Consider the following 17,696-nt stretch of genomic DNA (forward strand, 5'->3'; position numbering starts at 1 on the left):
AGATACTGCCTGTCGGCACATGTCGGTTAAAAATAACATGAAAAACTCATGTTGACCTTTTGACTGTTCCATTGTCGACCTAATGCTTGTATCGACCTTTCGGCCTTAGCCATGTCGACCCATTTAAGGTGTCGATCTAAGCCCTGTTGACCTTCAGTCGTCAACCCAACGCAGGTCAACCTCAATAGTGTCGACCTAGTGACCGTAACCCTAGTAAATATACCCCAGAAATCACTTCTGCACCATAAACCGGGACATGCAGCATATTGGACCTGATGCACGGTACTGACCGTAGAAGACAAGCCTGCAGTGACTTCTGGGTAGCTTTATGGGTTTTTAGTTCCATCTGAATGTGTGCTTTTTGTGTTCTGCATTGTGGTCTTCTGTAATATTACTTTTTCTTCTAAATGACTGCTGAGTTAAGTGTCAAGCTGGATGTACTCATTTCCTGCCCTCTCAAAGCTAATGGAAAATTCCAGGGCTCTTATAGGAAAGAATATGCCATGTGCCCTCCAGCGACCCAGGTAATTCCTCCCAAAATGTCCCTCTCCACTTTCTTTATGTTATTTAGTTAATTCTGCACTACAAAATAAAATATTGTTTTAGCACGTGGGAGCACAGATTAGGTGCACTCATGTGCTTCCGCCATACTCTGCAAGCTCTGCCTCACACCTCCCTTCGCTCCGTGTAATCCATGTGTCTAATAGTTAAACGGATTGCCTTGTAAAAAAAAAAGTTGGCAAGTGATGGCAGAACACCATATTTGCATTGCACATTCACCAATTTGTAAACAAGCCTCTCTGACTGCAATGAAAGATCACTCCTGAAGGATGGTAGTGGCACTCATCCAATCAGGACACAGTTTTCAATGAAGAGACAGGGCATAATGGCATAGTGCATTGTTGGGCTGCCCAAAGGGAAATTACCCCAAAATATAACAGTATGGAAACGTGTTTTTACAGTAAAACCCAAATAATAAAGAAGTCCTATTTGCAATTATATATGAATGATGACTGATCAATGGTCACAAAAAAAGAATGTTTGTCCTGTAGAACAAAGGGGGTTATTCAAACCTGATTGCACTGCTGCAAATTCATAGGCCGGGCAATAATCGAACGAATGCGTATACGTATGGCTTATAGTGCGCATGAATGAGGCCATCCTGTGATAACATCCTGCTACTTTTTTTACTGCCGGCGTTTGGAGGTGGTAACCGGCTGCTTCTGGGAGTGTCAGGGAAAATTCAGGTGTTTGAGGGGAAAGCTAGTGACTTCAGCTCTAGCCCCGATCAGCCTGTTTCCATCGCAGCGGCTGAGTAAAGTTGCCCACACACTAGGAAGATCTGCGATATTAAGATGTGCGCATAAATTAGCCTTGAAATCTTTTTTCCGTCCTGGACAAAAGATTTCAGGCAAGCGCACATCTTTACCAAAGATCCCGTGTGCGTTCCTATGGATTTTTTGTTAAATCTTCTGATCTTTTGCGCAGCATGTAAGATCAGAAGATTCAGCTAAAGATCCACGGGAGCGCGCATCGGACAAAAATCTGCCGATTTTCGACCGATTATCGGTAAACATCGGCCAATCTGCCCATAAATCGTTCTAGTGTGTGGGCACCTTTAGTCTTTGGCACAGACTGCACACAGCGGATAAATCTTTCAATGGTGATTGGCTTGCGGATAGATGTTCTGCTAATTGCAGGGCTGTGATATTTTTGCAAGCCTGGCTGGGCGATGGTTACCTGATTGGACGGCTCTTCAAACTAGCAGCCCAGTGATCAGGTCGGAATAACCCACAAAGGCTTTTCTAGAACTGAACAACAAATGGTTGAGCAGGCACTAACAATACAAATACCATTGCAGAACTATATTTGGGTATTGTAACTATTGTTACTAGTTAATGCATCTATGATTTCGCTGGGAAGAACAATATATTCACATTAACATGAAAACAGATGTCAGCTGCTCTGCTTAGGGATAATTCCCAATGACCAATAGCATGTCATGTAGTTACATACAGTAGTAAGAGAGAGAGAGTGGTAAAAACATAGGACAATCACGTTCAACAAGTTCTTATAGGGAGAGTAGTGTAAATCCAGAGAAAGACAAAACAAAATCAAGGAAGGAGACAACTGATCCCCGCAGCTGGAAAATAAATCTTTTCTCACCATATGTATAGCCACAGGCGTATTTATAATGGTTGTAGTGGGTGTGTGGTGCACATGGGTCCTAGAGTCCAAGGAGCACCACACCGTACATGCTGCATCCATTTCTTTAATACTTACCCGTATGGAGTCCTACACTGACAGCAGCATCACTTTAGAAATGACAGAGAATATTGCATGGCTGCCATTTTCCCAGTGTTTGGTAATAAAATCACTGTGCAGAGTGGGTGGGCCCAGACAGAGGAGGCTGCACACTGCCACTGCCTCCTCCTCTCTTAAAAAGCCTCTGTGTAGAACAATCTGATTTTACTTGGACAAGTAAACTCAATAATTCAAGATTTTTTAAAAAAGACAACTTATTTACATAAAAGCATCAAATCCATTTAATGAACTGCCCATCATTACTCCCTCTCTTTGTAAAGTATTGCAGTGTCTGACAACCTTTACAGTAAAGATTCCTACGGTTAAAACATATTTCAGCCAATTAGAAATTTTTGTATTGACCTCCATCCATTTTCTTCAGAGCTTCAAAGTGCTCTAAATAAATAGTCAATTCCTACCCCAAACTTTCTTATCTATGAGGATGGTAGCAAGACCTCTCACATGTGTGTAATATTCGCTAATTCATTCTAATTCCCCCCCTGGCCAGATCAGGTAGACCACTGCTTTCCCTTGCAGCCATTATACTGCGCCTCATATCAGCCATACTGTCACTATATCAGTTGTAATATGGAGGGGCGGAAACATGGTCAAACATAGAGGTGCGTAGTGTTATCAGATTTCTGCATCTAATGGGCACACCGGCAGCTGTAATGCACCTTGTGGAGGTGTAGGGTGAAAATGTCATGTCACGCAAAGGTTTGGGTTTGGTGTACTGCCTTTGAAAATGGCAGACCAGATGTTGAAATTGAGCAGAGGGTCAATGGGGGTTACTGGATCATCCTCTGTACAGCCCAGACCTGGCACCAAGTGCTTTTTATCTCTTTGGACCACTGAAGTGGCACATGAGTGGACGGGGATCTGCAACCGTAAGTTAAGTTTTAGCATGTCCTGGCTTCAGGCGCTTGACTCTGATATCTTCTATGCCAGGATAGATGCATTGGAACATAAGTATGGGAACTATGTTGAAACCTAATCAGTACCAAGGCCATACTATTCATTATATGTACAATTGGAATAAATGTACGTAATGAGAGGTCTTTTTACCATATTCATTGAACCACCCTCTTATTTAAATCAATATCAATGTATTTTAATTCAGTTCATTTTGATCAATTCTCTACTAAGCAAAATACAAATAGTAATGATATAATCAATGGTAGCATAACAGCCACTGAAATGCATTGCCTATAATAGAGAGTTGGAAAAGCTCAGCAATTCACTCGCACTGCATGCTTGCTGGCTGCTTGTGATTGGCTTAGCAGGAACTGAAATACAGTCCCATCAAAAACAATGGGATTGGTAGCACAACAGGGACGTACTACTTTGGAATTGTTTTAGTGTACCTTGGGGTAATAGAGCTTGTTGGGATTTATATTTCCACAGTGGCATTTATTTTTTCTTTTGTATAATTTTTTTGCAAATTATTCAATTCACATATATTTCTGTTGTCTTGTCTTGTCTCCTCAACGGAATAATACATAGAAAGATATGAGAAGTCTCCTGTAATCTCGCTTACAGGCATATTTAACTGCCTTAAACCAAATTGCCCTTTAAAACATTCCTCCCTACTCTATACTTCCCGATACAGAAATCAGTTATTTTGTGGTTTTACCAAATTTGCCATTTTGAAGTATTAAAAAGTGGTGCATTGCCTTAAGTATATTAGGGGAATAGTGAGTTACTATTTAAATCACCAAAATATGAGAGTTAGGGAAAATCGACAGCTGATATACTTCCACCTTCTGATCCTATTCGGCTCACCTTCTTTTAGAATTTCCTAAACTTTTTCCTTCCCAGGATTTCTATAACTGCATCCTATTTAAAGTGTAAAAACATAACAATGAGCATGAAGGGTATTTCAAACATGATCGCTGCTGAGCGAATTAGAAGCAGCCAGCGATCCGGTAGACTCCACCCTGCTAGAGTGAAATCCGGCCTTGCCAATTAAAATGCTCGCTGTGTGAATGGGTGTGTACGTCTAGCAAAGTACTCAAAGCTGAGCCAAAATGTCCAAAATCCTTTGTTACAGGCTCATCATCAATTATTATTTTTCCATTGGGTACCAGCCCTCGCAAGCTAGTAGTAGCCAGAGACTTTTTTGGCAACTGCGATGAATACAGGCATATCCGTCTTGAAGGTGACATCATACACTCTCCCCTAAAATGCTTTGGCACGCCTGCGTTTTCCTAGGCATGCCTAGCTATTTTTCTGGCACGCCTAGCATTTTTCTTCGCACTCCCAATTAATGGTTGGTTACCACCCCCAGACACCTTCTTCCTGTCAGTAACCTTGCGAGCCAATAGCGAAGGAAAAAAGTAGCAGGATTCCTTCACTAGCAGGCGTCGCACATGCGTAACACAGGCCATATGCATGCGCAGTGCATTGATAATCGTCAGCTGTGTGTACTGGCACAACAGCGACCAGTTCTGAACAGGGCTGCCGAGAGGGGGGGGGGGGGGGGGTTACTAATTACCGGGGCCTGCTGGAGGGGCCTGGCAGGGTCCCTGGTCCGACCCCCCCCTCCTCCGTCTATTTAAAATTACCAAAAAGAACAAACTACATGCTCAAAAACGTTTCTTTTTAATATAACAAATAAATTACAATAATGAACCAGTAACAGTTATAAACATTTAAATATATAAATTATCCCTTTGACATCAATAAATAATTTTACAATATAGTGTAACCCCAATACACATTAATCCAATGGCTTCCACATATGGTAATAACTTCAGCTGCCATTTGTTCCACTTTTTCTGGATTGTAAATCATCTGCTGACCAAAGTTTTGCAAGTTATATATATTTACATATGGAAGTGTGCTAAGCATGCTTTTTGGGTCTTACATGTCAATTCATAACCCAAGTAGGAATAAACATTTCATATGACAATCAGTCACAATGCTTATTGGTAAACTGTTGCAAAACCTTGATACTCGTACAAGAACATTAAATTGCAAAACAATTTGGTAAAATCAAACAGAAACAAAGCATAGGAAAGCACAATTAGGCTATTGCACCTGGGAATCTTATAGAGTTTCATGGCTGTGAACATATTTAAAGTGCATCATTTGTCCAGAAAGTCTTCAATATAGACACAAATCACAACTGATGGGATTGGGATATTAACTAGAACAGTCCGGACCGCAGAACACCAGACTGGACAGGTTTCCCTGCAGCAATCTCTGCCATGCTGGAGTCTGTAGTGCACCTCTCCACCCGCCCAACTGGGGAGTGCCTGTGACAGCGGTCTCAGGCAGACAGGGAGGAAGATATTACAGCCTCCTTGTATGGTCAAGACAGTTACAGACTTTATTAGCTCCTTGCACCTTTTGGGGAAGCTGTAATCTCCCTTCCTGTCTCCTTGGTGACAGCTGTCAGGTATCCTGGACAGGTTGCCCCATGAACAGAAGCTTAAAAGTGAGAGAGGTTGCTGCATGGAGCAGGTCCGGAGTTCTGGGGTCTGGACCATTCCGAGTCGATAAAGATATACAAATAAAGATGCTTCCAGTCTACATTTCACTTAAAAAATAATGAAGGACTTTTAAAACTTCCATACATTTATTTACATTCCATCACGTTGTTTGCATTTGCATAGCACTATGTCACTACACACGCCACTATAGGATCATATAGAAAAAAGATTGCATTAAAAAAAGCATCATTATTTGGCACATACAAATATAGTTTTGATTGTAAAGATTATTAGGCAGTCTGCCAGAGTTGTGACATTACACCATACATGTTCCTATCTGATTATACCTGTAGAACCATTTTCCAAAGGAGTAAATCATTAATCTCATTCTTTTTTATGTTATATTTGCGCGATTGTCTCTATACCATACATTATCATTTGTATATAGCAAAAGGAACTCAACTAGTCTGCAATCCGATATTAATGTATGTAGGCGGCTTGAGAGTGAAAGGAAGAGATTGCAGAAGTAATGTTTTGTGACTGTTAATTGAATACATGTTTTACTATATATGTATATTTAGGTACAGCATTGATTATCCGGCACCTGATGATCCAGCCCCTCCTTTAATCCGGACACTGCTGGTAAAGGAACGGCTGTGTGAGGGCCCAGTTAGGCTATGGGAGGGCCCAGTTAGGCTATGGGAGGGCCCAGTTAGGCTGCAGGAAAGTTTGGTTAGGCTGCGGGATACAGTTAGGCTGCGGGATACAGTTAGGGATACAGTTAAGCTACATGGGGGGGGGGGGTGTCAGACTGTGGAAGGTTAAGATTCTGCAGGGTGGTTTAGTACACAGGAGGTGACAGGCTGTGGGAGGAAATGGTTAGGATGCGTGAGGGCTTGGTTAGGTTATTTAGATGGGGAGAGGTGGGGGGGGGGGGGGGGGGGCAGGGGGTGTATGTACCACGATAATACAAAATATGGGTAATATGGCACAGTGCTGAAACCAAGGGTGCTGGATTATCGGTTGTGTACCTGTATATATCTACTGATACTTACATTGATTTAAACTGTTTTCCCCTTTCTCATTTGTTACTTAGAGCTGTCATTTGGCAAGCTGTTATTGTCTGTGCACACCTTGCTGTCTACACCTTTTGTATGAATGCCTGGTATATGTTTAGGAGGGATTATTTGTGAAATGGCATAGTCAGAATTGTGCCTTCTATCTTCTGCTGCACCACAGCCTAATTGAGAGTTGGTCGTAGACAAGATGCTGGTTTGGGCAACACCCACTATTTGTAAACAAACAAACACACACACACACACACACACACACACACACACACACAAACACAAACAAACACACACTTACAGAACAAAAAACATATATTCAGGTGTGAACAGCATCACTAACAAACATATTGTGCCGTCCCTGCAGCACAGCCACTGGCTAATATATATGGAGGTATATTTGTGCATCATGCAGCTACTGTATATGGGCAAATTCAAATGCCCATCCAGCTGCATGGCTGGGACTGATTTATCAAGCGGCCAATCAGTAAATGTGTACACTTGCCTTTATTGACCACTCAATCGGCTTAACAGCGTGTCTACCAACATATCTGTCAGGTATGTTCCAGCAGACTGGAATTCTACTCTTACGTAGCAATTTCTTACAATATCACACTTAGCTAATGATCTTAATAACTTTCTCATTTATGAATCCTTTAGAAGGACCTTAAATAATTTAACCATAGTTGGTGTCAGGATTATCAGTTTCCATTTTTTTGATCTTTGAAATATTTTTCCGCAGGTCATATGGTACTTACTCTGTTATCACCTATCATAATGCCATAATGATGTATCGCCTGCACTTCCTCCTCCTCCTGAGTTAAAAAAAAGTAATATTTAATGGAAAGCATGGGTAAATACTACACACCACATTGGGTTATTACTACACACCACACAGGGTTATTACTATGCACCACATTTGGGTTATTACTACACACCACATTGGGTTATTACCAGTGGTGGATCATACCTGGGCATAGGAGGGGGGCTACTGATGGCCGTGCTGTCGGGTCTCCGCAGTCCAGGGTCTCACGGTCCGGTTTCCCAACGCCTGTACACTTCAGGTGACTGGACCCAGTGCATGCAAAGTAGCAGTGACGGTACTATGCATGTGCAAAGGTCTAGCTTCTGTGGGCTGCATTGGCTGCAGCCCATAAAGGCCAACTAGGGCTCCCTGGTAAGGTAGGGAGTGGCAGTTCTGCAGTCCATAGATAAAATCTGCCACTGGTTATTACTACACACTACATTGGGTTATTACTACCACGTACAAAACATGGTAGTAATAACCCAATATAGTGTGTAGTAATAACCAGGGGCATGTTTTTCTCCTTTGTGAGCAGAGCTGACCACAGCCTATCTGTATTTTAGTTGACTGTTTTGTGGTATTTATGTAGATTACATATTCTAGGCTTTAACTTCCTTGTTAACTTGTTTAAGCAATGCAATTTTGAGTTTGGTACTTGTTTCCTAGAACGGCCACAATCGTGAGTGATCGTGGCTCTTAATTAAGGGACACGATCCTCACGATGTGGCCGATTTTTTACAATTTTTTCCCTTTGATTGACAGAAATCGGGTCAATCGGTCGGTCGCGACCAATTAAAATCGGCCGCGATGCGACCGACCGATTGACCCGATTTTTCCATAGACTTCAATGTTAAAAAATCTTTTAACATTGAAATCGGTCGGTCTTGTGCCATTATAATGGCACAAGATGAGATGGACTTGATTAAGTCCATCTCACATAGGGAAAAATGATAAAAAAGGTGAAATGGGCCAATATGACCCATTTCACATTTTTTATGTGCCCGCCATGACCCCACGATAGACGTCAACCCGAAGCGTGGCGAGCGCAGCGAGCCCGCGAGGGGCGGCGGTGCGCGTCCTCCGACCTTTTCATTCCCCTACTATCCACTAGGGCGTGGAGTGAGAATAGAATAGTGTGGCGAGCGCAGCGAGCCACCGAGCCCGAAGCGTGGCGAGCGCAGCGAGCCCCGCGAGGGGACGCGTATACCTGTGAAGTTATACGCGTCCCCTCGCGGGGCTCGCTGCGCTCGCCACGCTTCGGGCTCGGTGGCTCGCTGCGCTCGCCACACTATTCTATTCTCACTCCACGCCCTAGTGGATAGTAGGGGAATGAAAAGGTCGGAGGACAAGCACCGCCGCCCCTCGCGGGCTCGCTGCGCTCGCCACGCTTCGGGTTGACGTCTATCGTGGGGTCTAGCCCACTTAGTAACATTTGGGGGGGCAATTGAAAATAATCATGTGAAAAAAAAAAAAAATCGGGTGAAAAATCGGTCGGTCGGATCGGTCGCATCGCATGCGACCAAATCGCATGCGATGCGATCGATCCGATTTTTTATCTTACGACCACAACGATCTAAATCGTTGTGGCCGTGCTAGGAAACAAGTACCGCGAGTTTTTATCATTTCACCCCTGACTTCTATTGTGCAAAATCTGTTCCTTTCCCTGAATGTAATGCTTCCGTATTATTTCTAATAATTTAGCCACATCTGGAATATAAAGAATCCACCGTAATTCGGTGTTAGACTGGGGCCTAAAGGGCCCACAGGGATAATGCAGTGCTAGAGGCCCATACTTAGGGATATGACCAGCCTCCATATAAGTGTATGGAGTATGGTACATGATATTGGCCTTTTAATAAATACATATATAGTAAATTCTGTGCTTGGTAATGTATCGGAACAGCCAGTGGCAGAACTTGTAGGTAGTGAGAAAGGTGCAAAAAATATAATTTGGGCCACCTTCCTACAACCCAATCCAAGTTCACAATATGCAACACAGTAGTGGGTGACAAGGGAGTGACAGGGATAAAGAGTGGGTGACAGGAAGAGGGTGACATGAGCAGCGGTAGGCACCAATGCACTGCACCTGCTGCACCAGTGGTAGTTCCGCCTCTGAGAACAGCAATACATTGTATAATATACACTGCAGTTCTGTGCAGTACAATGTAGCACAGTGCACAGTTTGGAACTTGAATCCTAGAGGAGTAGGTAGGCTTACAGCAGTGGGGCCCACCTGGGGTTTCCCTGAGTCCCAGTGGGCCAGTCCAACCCTGCCGTCAGTTATACTTCTGTTACATTATAGGTATGCAAGTATGTCTGAAGCTTTATATAAAGAGAAAGATCACTAGATCACTCCACTCTTCCAACTTTTCATTCCTACCTATACCTAATGCACCCGTCCAGATTTGCTCCGATGAAGGGCGTAACTACCATAGGTGCAAGGGGTGCAGCTGCTATGGGGCCACATCTTTGCTGTCTAACTAATATGTTTTACATACATTCCTCACCATCACTTGCTAAATAGGGGCCCCTTACAAAGTTCTGCTATGGGGCCTACTAATATCTAGGTACGCCTCTGGCTCCGATGTGTTGTGGGGGGGGGGGGGGGGGATTTCTTCAGGTGACTACCAGATGGCTGATGGAACCATTACTTTGTGCTATAGCACCACAAGCATTAGATCCTACATGCCAGTTGTATATCCTTCGTTACATACACAAGGGCAGTACGAATGGCGGGTCTCTGATGCCTATACCTGTGTGTTTAGCAGCATTGCAAGAGGCGTTACATGTGTTTTAGTGAGGGCACCTGTGTACAGTGTATATTCATCTCCTAGTAGCCTATATCTCCCTATAACTAACCTGTAAAGCCAATACACATGACATTTTAAAAGCTATTGCTCATCTTCACCCTTCAGAGTGATATGTTTTAAAGAATTGCTTAGTGTGTATGCTCAATATCGTTAATGACGCGTGCTCCTGAGATCTGAAGCAGGCTCATAGATATCTACTAAGCTATTTAACTACTTTACTGATGATTGTTTTCCCCCCTGCAAAAACACTCAGAAATTGTCAGGGATTTTCATTACTTATAAAAGATTAAAAAGTATTTTTAACAATATATTAAAAGCTATTATTTTAAAATATCTAGGGTTTTTACACCCCCATCCCTCCATCGGTCAACATGCTTTATAAACTAACACACCCTAAAAAATTACCCTTTAAAAAAAAAAAAAGACTTCCTACCACTAATGAACAACGGATCGCCTCTTCCACATCACGGGGGACAAATGGGCAGCACTTCGCATGTTATGTGACCTTGCCCTTAAATGGCTCAGATGACATCACATGCGGCAGTGCCAGGCAAGGGGTTAAAGGGTAGCTCCATTCAAAAATGACTTGTCTACTCAAAATCATTATACTGGACCAACTCCAGAGATTTGATTAAGAACTTCAGTGTGAAATCACCTCATTCTGGACTGACCTCATGGTAACTTAGAAACACACTGTTGTTGCTTTTTTATAGATTGGTTTCTTTATTAGAATCTGTAGCCATGGTAACACATTTTGTCATGCACTAACTGAAATATTATAATTAGAGTGCCTTCTATTAATAGGATTTTAAAACAAATCTTAAAATAACTTACTTGCTTAACCTATGTAAGCTATTAAAAATATATATATATATATTTAGTTAAGGAACTGGTAAAAGTTAAAATAGGGATTTTCTGTAGCATATATCAATGAGGGTGTCGAATGAAGGATAGACCTTACATGGATATACAGTCAATAGGTCGATACTAGATGGTCACAGACAATAGCTTAACAGGATGAAAGGGTCTGCACCAGAGGCGGCTCGAGACGTCGGGCTGCATCATAGTTCACAATTCAAATAGGGCAGGCAAAACAACTGCCACCAACTGCCATTCCACATTGTCTCACAGGCAGTGTGTGTACCCTCCTATTTGAATTTCAGGTTGTGCTGCAGTTAAATGTGTAGACCGAATGACTGTCTATCTACCGTATGCATACCTCCCAACATGACCCATTCCAGGAGGGACAAAATGCTCTGCTCCTGGACTTCCTTGCCAGTGGCAGTTACAGAGGTGGGACTGCACCACTGTCACAAATTCAAATAGGGGAGCTACACCTGCCAGTGAGTCCAGACTGAGGTGTCAGTTGGTGGGGCTCCCCTATCTGAATATTGGACTGTGCTGCAGCCCTGTAACTTTGCAACTGCCACTGACATGGATGTCCAGAAACAGAGCATCTTGTCCCTCCTGGAATGGGTCATGTTGGGAGGTATGCGTACGTACTGTCTATCTACCATCCAAATACTGATCAATGAAGCTCTAAAGGTGCCCATACATGGTACAATTATTGTATACAATATCGCATCTCGGTTTTGCGACGAGATGAGATCTAGTACAAAAAGTATGTGCTGCACATACTTTTTTTTACTAGATCTCATCGCAAAACTGAGATGCGATGCAATATTGTATACAATAATTGTACCTTATATGGGCACCTTAACAGTCCAGATTTTAAGGATATTCCTGCTTATGCACAGATGGTATAACCAAACTGGCTGATGTACTATTTAAGATACCTTTGTTTAAGAATGGATATCCCTAAAAACTTGTCTGTTAGCGTGCCTTGAGGAACGAGTTTGGGATATTCTGTATATTATGTATGGGTATTCAAATTAGTGTATGGATGCTTACAAGTGCAACCTATATCAGCAGGACAGTTTGAGTTAAAATTTAATAAAATGGCAGTTCTTTTGAGGCTGTGATGTTGCCCATAGCAACCAATCAGATGCTACTTCTTATTTCCATAGCACCTTCTAGAAGATAATAGATATAATCTGATTGGTTGTTATGGTCAACATCCCAACATCCCATCTTCAATAGAACTCCCATGTTAGCAAATGTACCTCTTTGTATCCATAGTTATTATTTCACTAGCCTGCTATATCATGATGCTGCCTTCATGCAATGTCAGTGTATGGCGTTTTCTGATGGGCGGACAGACAGCAAGATGGGCCAGCCAATGTACTCTATGCTAGGCTTCAAATGCTCAGTGTTCTCAGTGAGAAATTCATCTTGTGCTAATGTCTGTAACTTCTGTAAATATTGCTATTCACAATATATTTGTATTGATAAAGACATTTGCAGCTTTTTATCTGAAAGGGAACAGTGATGTCAATGTAAGTGCAATCTTATTATGATTGGATTGCATAATTGCTGGATACTTATTATTCGTTACATATTATTGTTATATTTATACCACTTATAGCCATATATGTGATATCACAGAGACTTGTTCATTGTATGAAACCTTTGCGTCTGTGTTTTCAGTATACGATTATAATTTGTCAGTCTGATCAGTTCTGACAGTTCTGGCTGGGATAAAATAAATGGTGTCTGCATTACATTTGTGCCACTGTATCTAGTATAATACATTGTTTACCTGGATTCCAATTGATAGGTTTTTCCTGAACTGATTCTTTTTCCTGTCTTCGGCAGTGATGGTGGAAACGGTTGAGTTGGAGTTTATGGACATGGCGTTATCCATGTGCTGGCTAGCTGGGCCATGGATCTGAGCGTTGGCAGCTTCGATCGCGGCAGTAAGTGCTTTCATACTGTCCAGGCTCTCCGTGGAGTTACTGAGCCCTGACTGACTAATCATATCCCCCCTTTGTCCATGTCCATCCATGTAGGCATCTTGGGCAGATTCTGTGCTACTCTGAGCCGTGATAGAGATGAAAGGTTTTGTGGTTGTCCTTGGTGGTACCGGAGGAGGTGTCTTCTTATATGTGGTAATACATGAAGATACTGGAAGAGCAAAGAAACACAAGATATATAATAAACACGTTTTACATTTACATGAAGGTAGTTCATAAATGCGTGTTGTACAACTGATACTGTAGCATATTTTATATTAGATATCACTGTGTTCCAGCAATAACTATGACAACACTTCTGGTTCCAGTAAGAACACAAACACTACCTTTATTAAGAGAAGACTTTACAAGACAAAGATTAACTCAGTGCATGTTCGAGTTTTATTGCAATGACTCACATTCAAGAACAAACGCAGACTTAGCTTTTAGCTGCACATTTGGAAAATATTATATTTCTACAATATTTTCAAAATGTATTTCCTTTTCTAACATACATTTATTATATCACTGTGTTTTTATTATATTTAAAGTAGCTCTTGAAACTTTTACTAAGTGTATTACTCTACCTTTCCTGACTCTGGGTATTTCAATAAACCCTTTGGGCTGGATATAATGGGATGCGAGTCTGGTAGCCTTGTGTGTTTCCAGCTGAACTCAATATTTTTCATGGGGCAGTCATTTACAAGGCAAAACCAAGCCTTGTAATTGATTGCCCCAGCACTGATCCAAGCAACTACAGACACGCAGTGGTGGTCACAGATCCTTTAAGAATCATCCATTGGCGTTACTCTATGATTGTGCACTATCTCCGCGGGAACTGAGACGCTGGTGCCATGTATTCTGCATACGGGCTCACATGTGTAAGCTTACACACAAGGCCTAAAAACAATCACGACATGCCTTTATTTGTGCCAATATTTCCGGAAATCATCCCCAAACAGTGAAATTGTCACAGCTGCTACTGCATATTCATATACCTCTGAGTCACCTCCATTGTTTCCACATTTTAGCCTTGTATTATATAAAAGGTATTTACAGTAGCCTTGCTATATTCTTATAGTGGGAGCGATCAATTTAATGTGTTGGCTACAAAGTTCCTCTGGTGCAGCTGAGTGTAGATCTTTCACTTCCAGTATCTTTGCAATTTGTTTCCACCACAAAATGAGGAAAATTAGCAAAGTCCGGTAGTCAAACATTACAGTGATGTATGGCACCACATCACACAAACGTGTATTCCTTACAAAGACTTGGATGCAAAATGCAAGAGGAATTTTCAAAAGTAAAGCAATTTACCGGTAGGTTGGAAATGGACCTATTACAATATCATATTAAAATCATGTAGCTGATGAAAATCCCTATACTTGCATCATGAAACAATGGGTCTTATTCATATTTCTGTACAAATCCAATGCTTTATGTACAAATCCGATGGTAGGCTCATGATAGAACTGGTCCTGTGTGACCGTTCATAGTCCCGCCTTAGCTGCAGCATGATTGACATACAGTAGAGTTTGGAGGTCGGAGCAGAGGAGCAATTGCAAATGTTCTCCACGGGGTCATCAGATTCAGGGCCAGATGTCAAGCTTCAAAAGGTGATATGAAGAGTGACAAACAACCAGCCAGCCAATCAGCTCATACCTGTCATTTTTAAACCCAGCCTGTAGCATGACAGGAAGGAGCTGATTGGCTAACTTTTTATCACTCTCCATTTTATCACTTTGGGGGTTATTTTGGTTAATTCTTTCAGACAAATTCCTTCTTAGATGGATAAAACCATGTGCACTGCAGGGGGCAGATGTAAAATGTGCAGAGAGAATTAGATTTGGGTGAGTTAATTTGTTTCTGTGCAGGGAAAATACGGACTGCTTCTTTTTTACACTGCAATATAGATCTCACTTTGAAGTAACACCCCACCCAAATCTAACTCTCTCTACACAAGTTACATCTACCCCACCTGCAGTGCACGTGGTTTTGTCCATCTAAGAAGGAATTTGTCAGAAAGAGTGAACCAAAATAACCCCCTTTGTGAAGCTTGATACATCTGACCCTCAGACTTCCTGACATGGAAAAGGTCTTCTCTGTGGTTACTTTATACCAGCCATATAAGAATCCGGACTGGAGTCTGTCATTTAAGTACATATACTGAAGCATGTCGATTTAAAAGTTATTTACAGTAGGTTACGTGTTCATATCTGAACGATCTGTTTTTATAATGTACAGTACTTAACACTTCAGATTTTAAATTGCTAAAGACAAACAAAATCAGTACCACCAGACAGCAGCTTTATTAAGGAATGGGTTGTTAAATCTACCAACAATCATGAGCTTTTACAAAAACAACTGGGATTAATACTAAAAAAACCTGACTTCATTTAAAACCGATAATAGGAAGAAATGCTATTAGTCTCAGCCACCTATGATCAGCAGCTTTGATAGCCAGTGCTTTAGTAAATCTACCACTTTGTAGGCCCTCTTTAAATCCTCTAAAGATAAGTAATCCATACCTCCCAAATGTCCTGATTTTCGCAGAACAGTCCCAGATTTTGGGGGACTGTCCCGCGTCCCACTTAGGGCCAGCAGTGTCCTGTGGTGGGGGTCAGTTGGGAGTCCCCTTACACAGTGCTGACCATGCCCCCTGGTGATGGGAAATGGGGGCGTGGCTTGTGGCTGTAGCATCCCCACAAGGCCATGCCCCTTTACCAGAAGCCATAAAACTCTTTCTGGGTTTATGGCTTCTGGAGATCCCACCTCCTTCCTCCGGGCAGCCTGCACACCACCCAATCAGGGTCTGGCAGGCTGCAGATTCACATATCATTGGACATCCTGGATAGCTCTGCAGCAGGGTACCTGACGTGAGCTTTCAGTGTGCACGGGGGAGCTGCAATCAAGATTACCCGTCCGCCGCTGCAGCAAGAAACCCCGGCGGCTGACACCTGTCCCCCGCTGCTCTAATATGGTCCCCTAAGGCTGTCACTTGCCGCGGATCCGTTATAGAGATCCGATACGCGGCAAGTAACAGCCTTAGGGGACCATATTAGAGCGGCGGGGGACGGGTGTCAGCCGCCGGGGTTTCTTGCTGCGGCGGCGGACGGGTAATCTTGATTTTGCCTGCTCTGTGTGCCCCCCCTGATGGCTAACACCCGGCGGCAAAATTCTCCATTGCCTCCGGGAGTTACGCCACTGCTTGGGTGACTCCTGGTAAAGTGCAGTAGCCTTAGCAAGGCATCTCAGTTTGTGTACCAGTCAGTCCCGAGGCCTGTGGTTGTTTCCATTTCCGATTTGACCATAGGTGTGAAATTATAATAACTTGCTGCCAGAGGGGCTTGCAGTTATTTCAACAACATCGGTCAAATATCCAATATCCAAGCAAAGTAAAGCAAAACTCAAACATCTACCTCTTTCATACTGAGAACAAAAGAGACTATGTTCACATGTCTCTGATTGCCAAGTGTCTTGGAGAGACATTACGATGTGCAATTTGTGTACATGGACCTCACTGCATCTGATACAGAGATGTAACTTAAAGGGGGTTATTCAGACCTGATCGCACAGATGTGAATTTGTAGGCTGGGCGATTTATCGGTAGACTGCGCATGCTTATGGATCATAGTGCTCATCCTAACCTGTTTATGCCCACCTCTCCCCCTTCTGTGTTATACCTGTCTGTCTAAGCCTCCCCTTTAGAATGTAAGCTCTCACGGGCAGGGCCCTCTCTCCTCATGTGCCTTTCTTAGAATATATAAACCACTGCCACCCTGATAATTGCTTCAGTGTCCTGTCCCCTGATGTAACTATCTGTATTAACCATGTACTTGTCCTAAACTGTCTTGTAATGTAATTTTGTTTTGTGTTTGCTCATAACTATGCTCTGTAAAGCGCTGCGGAATTTGTATGCGCTATATAAGAAACTGTTAATAAATAATAATAAATAATAGTGCGCATGCACAAGGGTCTCCTGTGTACAAAATCAACATAGTGTTCAGCTTTGATCAGGCCCTCACTACAGTGGATGATGTCCCGAAAATAAATAATTACAGGTCACCAAGAAGTTCTAAAGGCCATTTCAATATGGCATAATACTATATGTGACTACAAGTGATAAGCAAGAGAAAATGTCATTTGTTAGAATACAGTAAATAAGATTGAAACAATAACATCAGAACTTATTTGTGCCTGTAAACATCACTTTTGCATTATGGGACTGCATCAGAGTTATGAGTATATCAAAAATAGTGCAAATAAATGTACACCACCCTAAAGTAGTGGGAGCTCTAGCGGTGAGTCTACACCAGCATCTCAGATATGTACTAGGAGATACTCTGTACTTATTGATGGCAACACCAGCTTCTCAGATATGTAACAGGAGCTCTCCTGGACACCTGATAGAGAAGACCAGCATCACA

General features: G+C 42.4%; 1 protein-coding gene and 1 long non-coding RNA gene across 6 annotated transcripts in view; one reads left to right on the plus strand and one right to left on the minus strand.

The window, feature by feature from the left end:
* LOC146080374 (uncharacterized) overlaps positions 1–13,863 on the plus strand; it is a 41,553-nt gene extending 27,690 nt beyond the window's left edge. The window contains exons 3-4 of the long non-coding RNA XR_014474862.1: positions 13,136–13,236; positions 13,330–13,863. This is a non-coding gene — a long non-coding RNA (uncharacterized LOC146080374). The remainder of the gene's footprint in view (positions 1–13,135; positions 13,237–13,329) is intronic.
* The window catches only part of DLGAP1 (DLG associated protein 1), a 519,677-nt gene that overhangs the window by 65,098 nt on the left and 436,883 nt on the right, over positions 1–17,696 (minus strand). For 4 of the 5 annotated variants that reach the window (XM_083187573.1, XM_083187574.1, XM_083187576.1 and 1 more), the window contains 2 exons: positions 13,080–13,444; positions 7,564–7,620 (listed from right to left, as the gene is read on the minus strand). In XM_083187573.1, the coding sequence (XP_083043699.1) occupies positions 7,564–7,620; positions 13,080–13,444 (422 nt within the window). The remainder of the gene's footprint in view (positions 1–7,563; positions 7,621–13,079; positions 13,445–17,696) is intronic. The other variant, XM_083187577.1, reaches the window with a different exon arrangement.

The sequence above is a fragment of the Crinia signifera genome, chromosome 5 (genome assembly GCF_055691185.1).
Source record: "Crinia signifera chromosome 5, ASM5569118v1, whole genome shotgun sequence".
Lineage (NCBI taxonomy): Eukaryota > Metazoa > Chordata > Amphibia > Anura > Myobatrachidae > Crinia > Crinia signifera.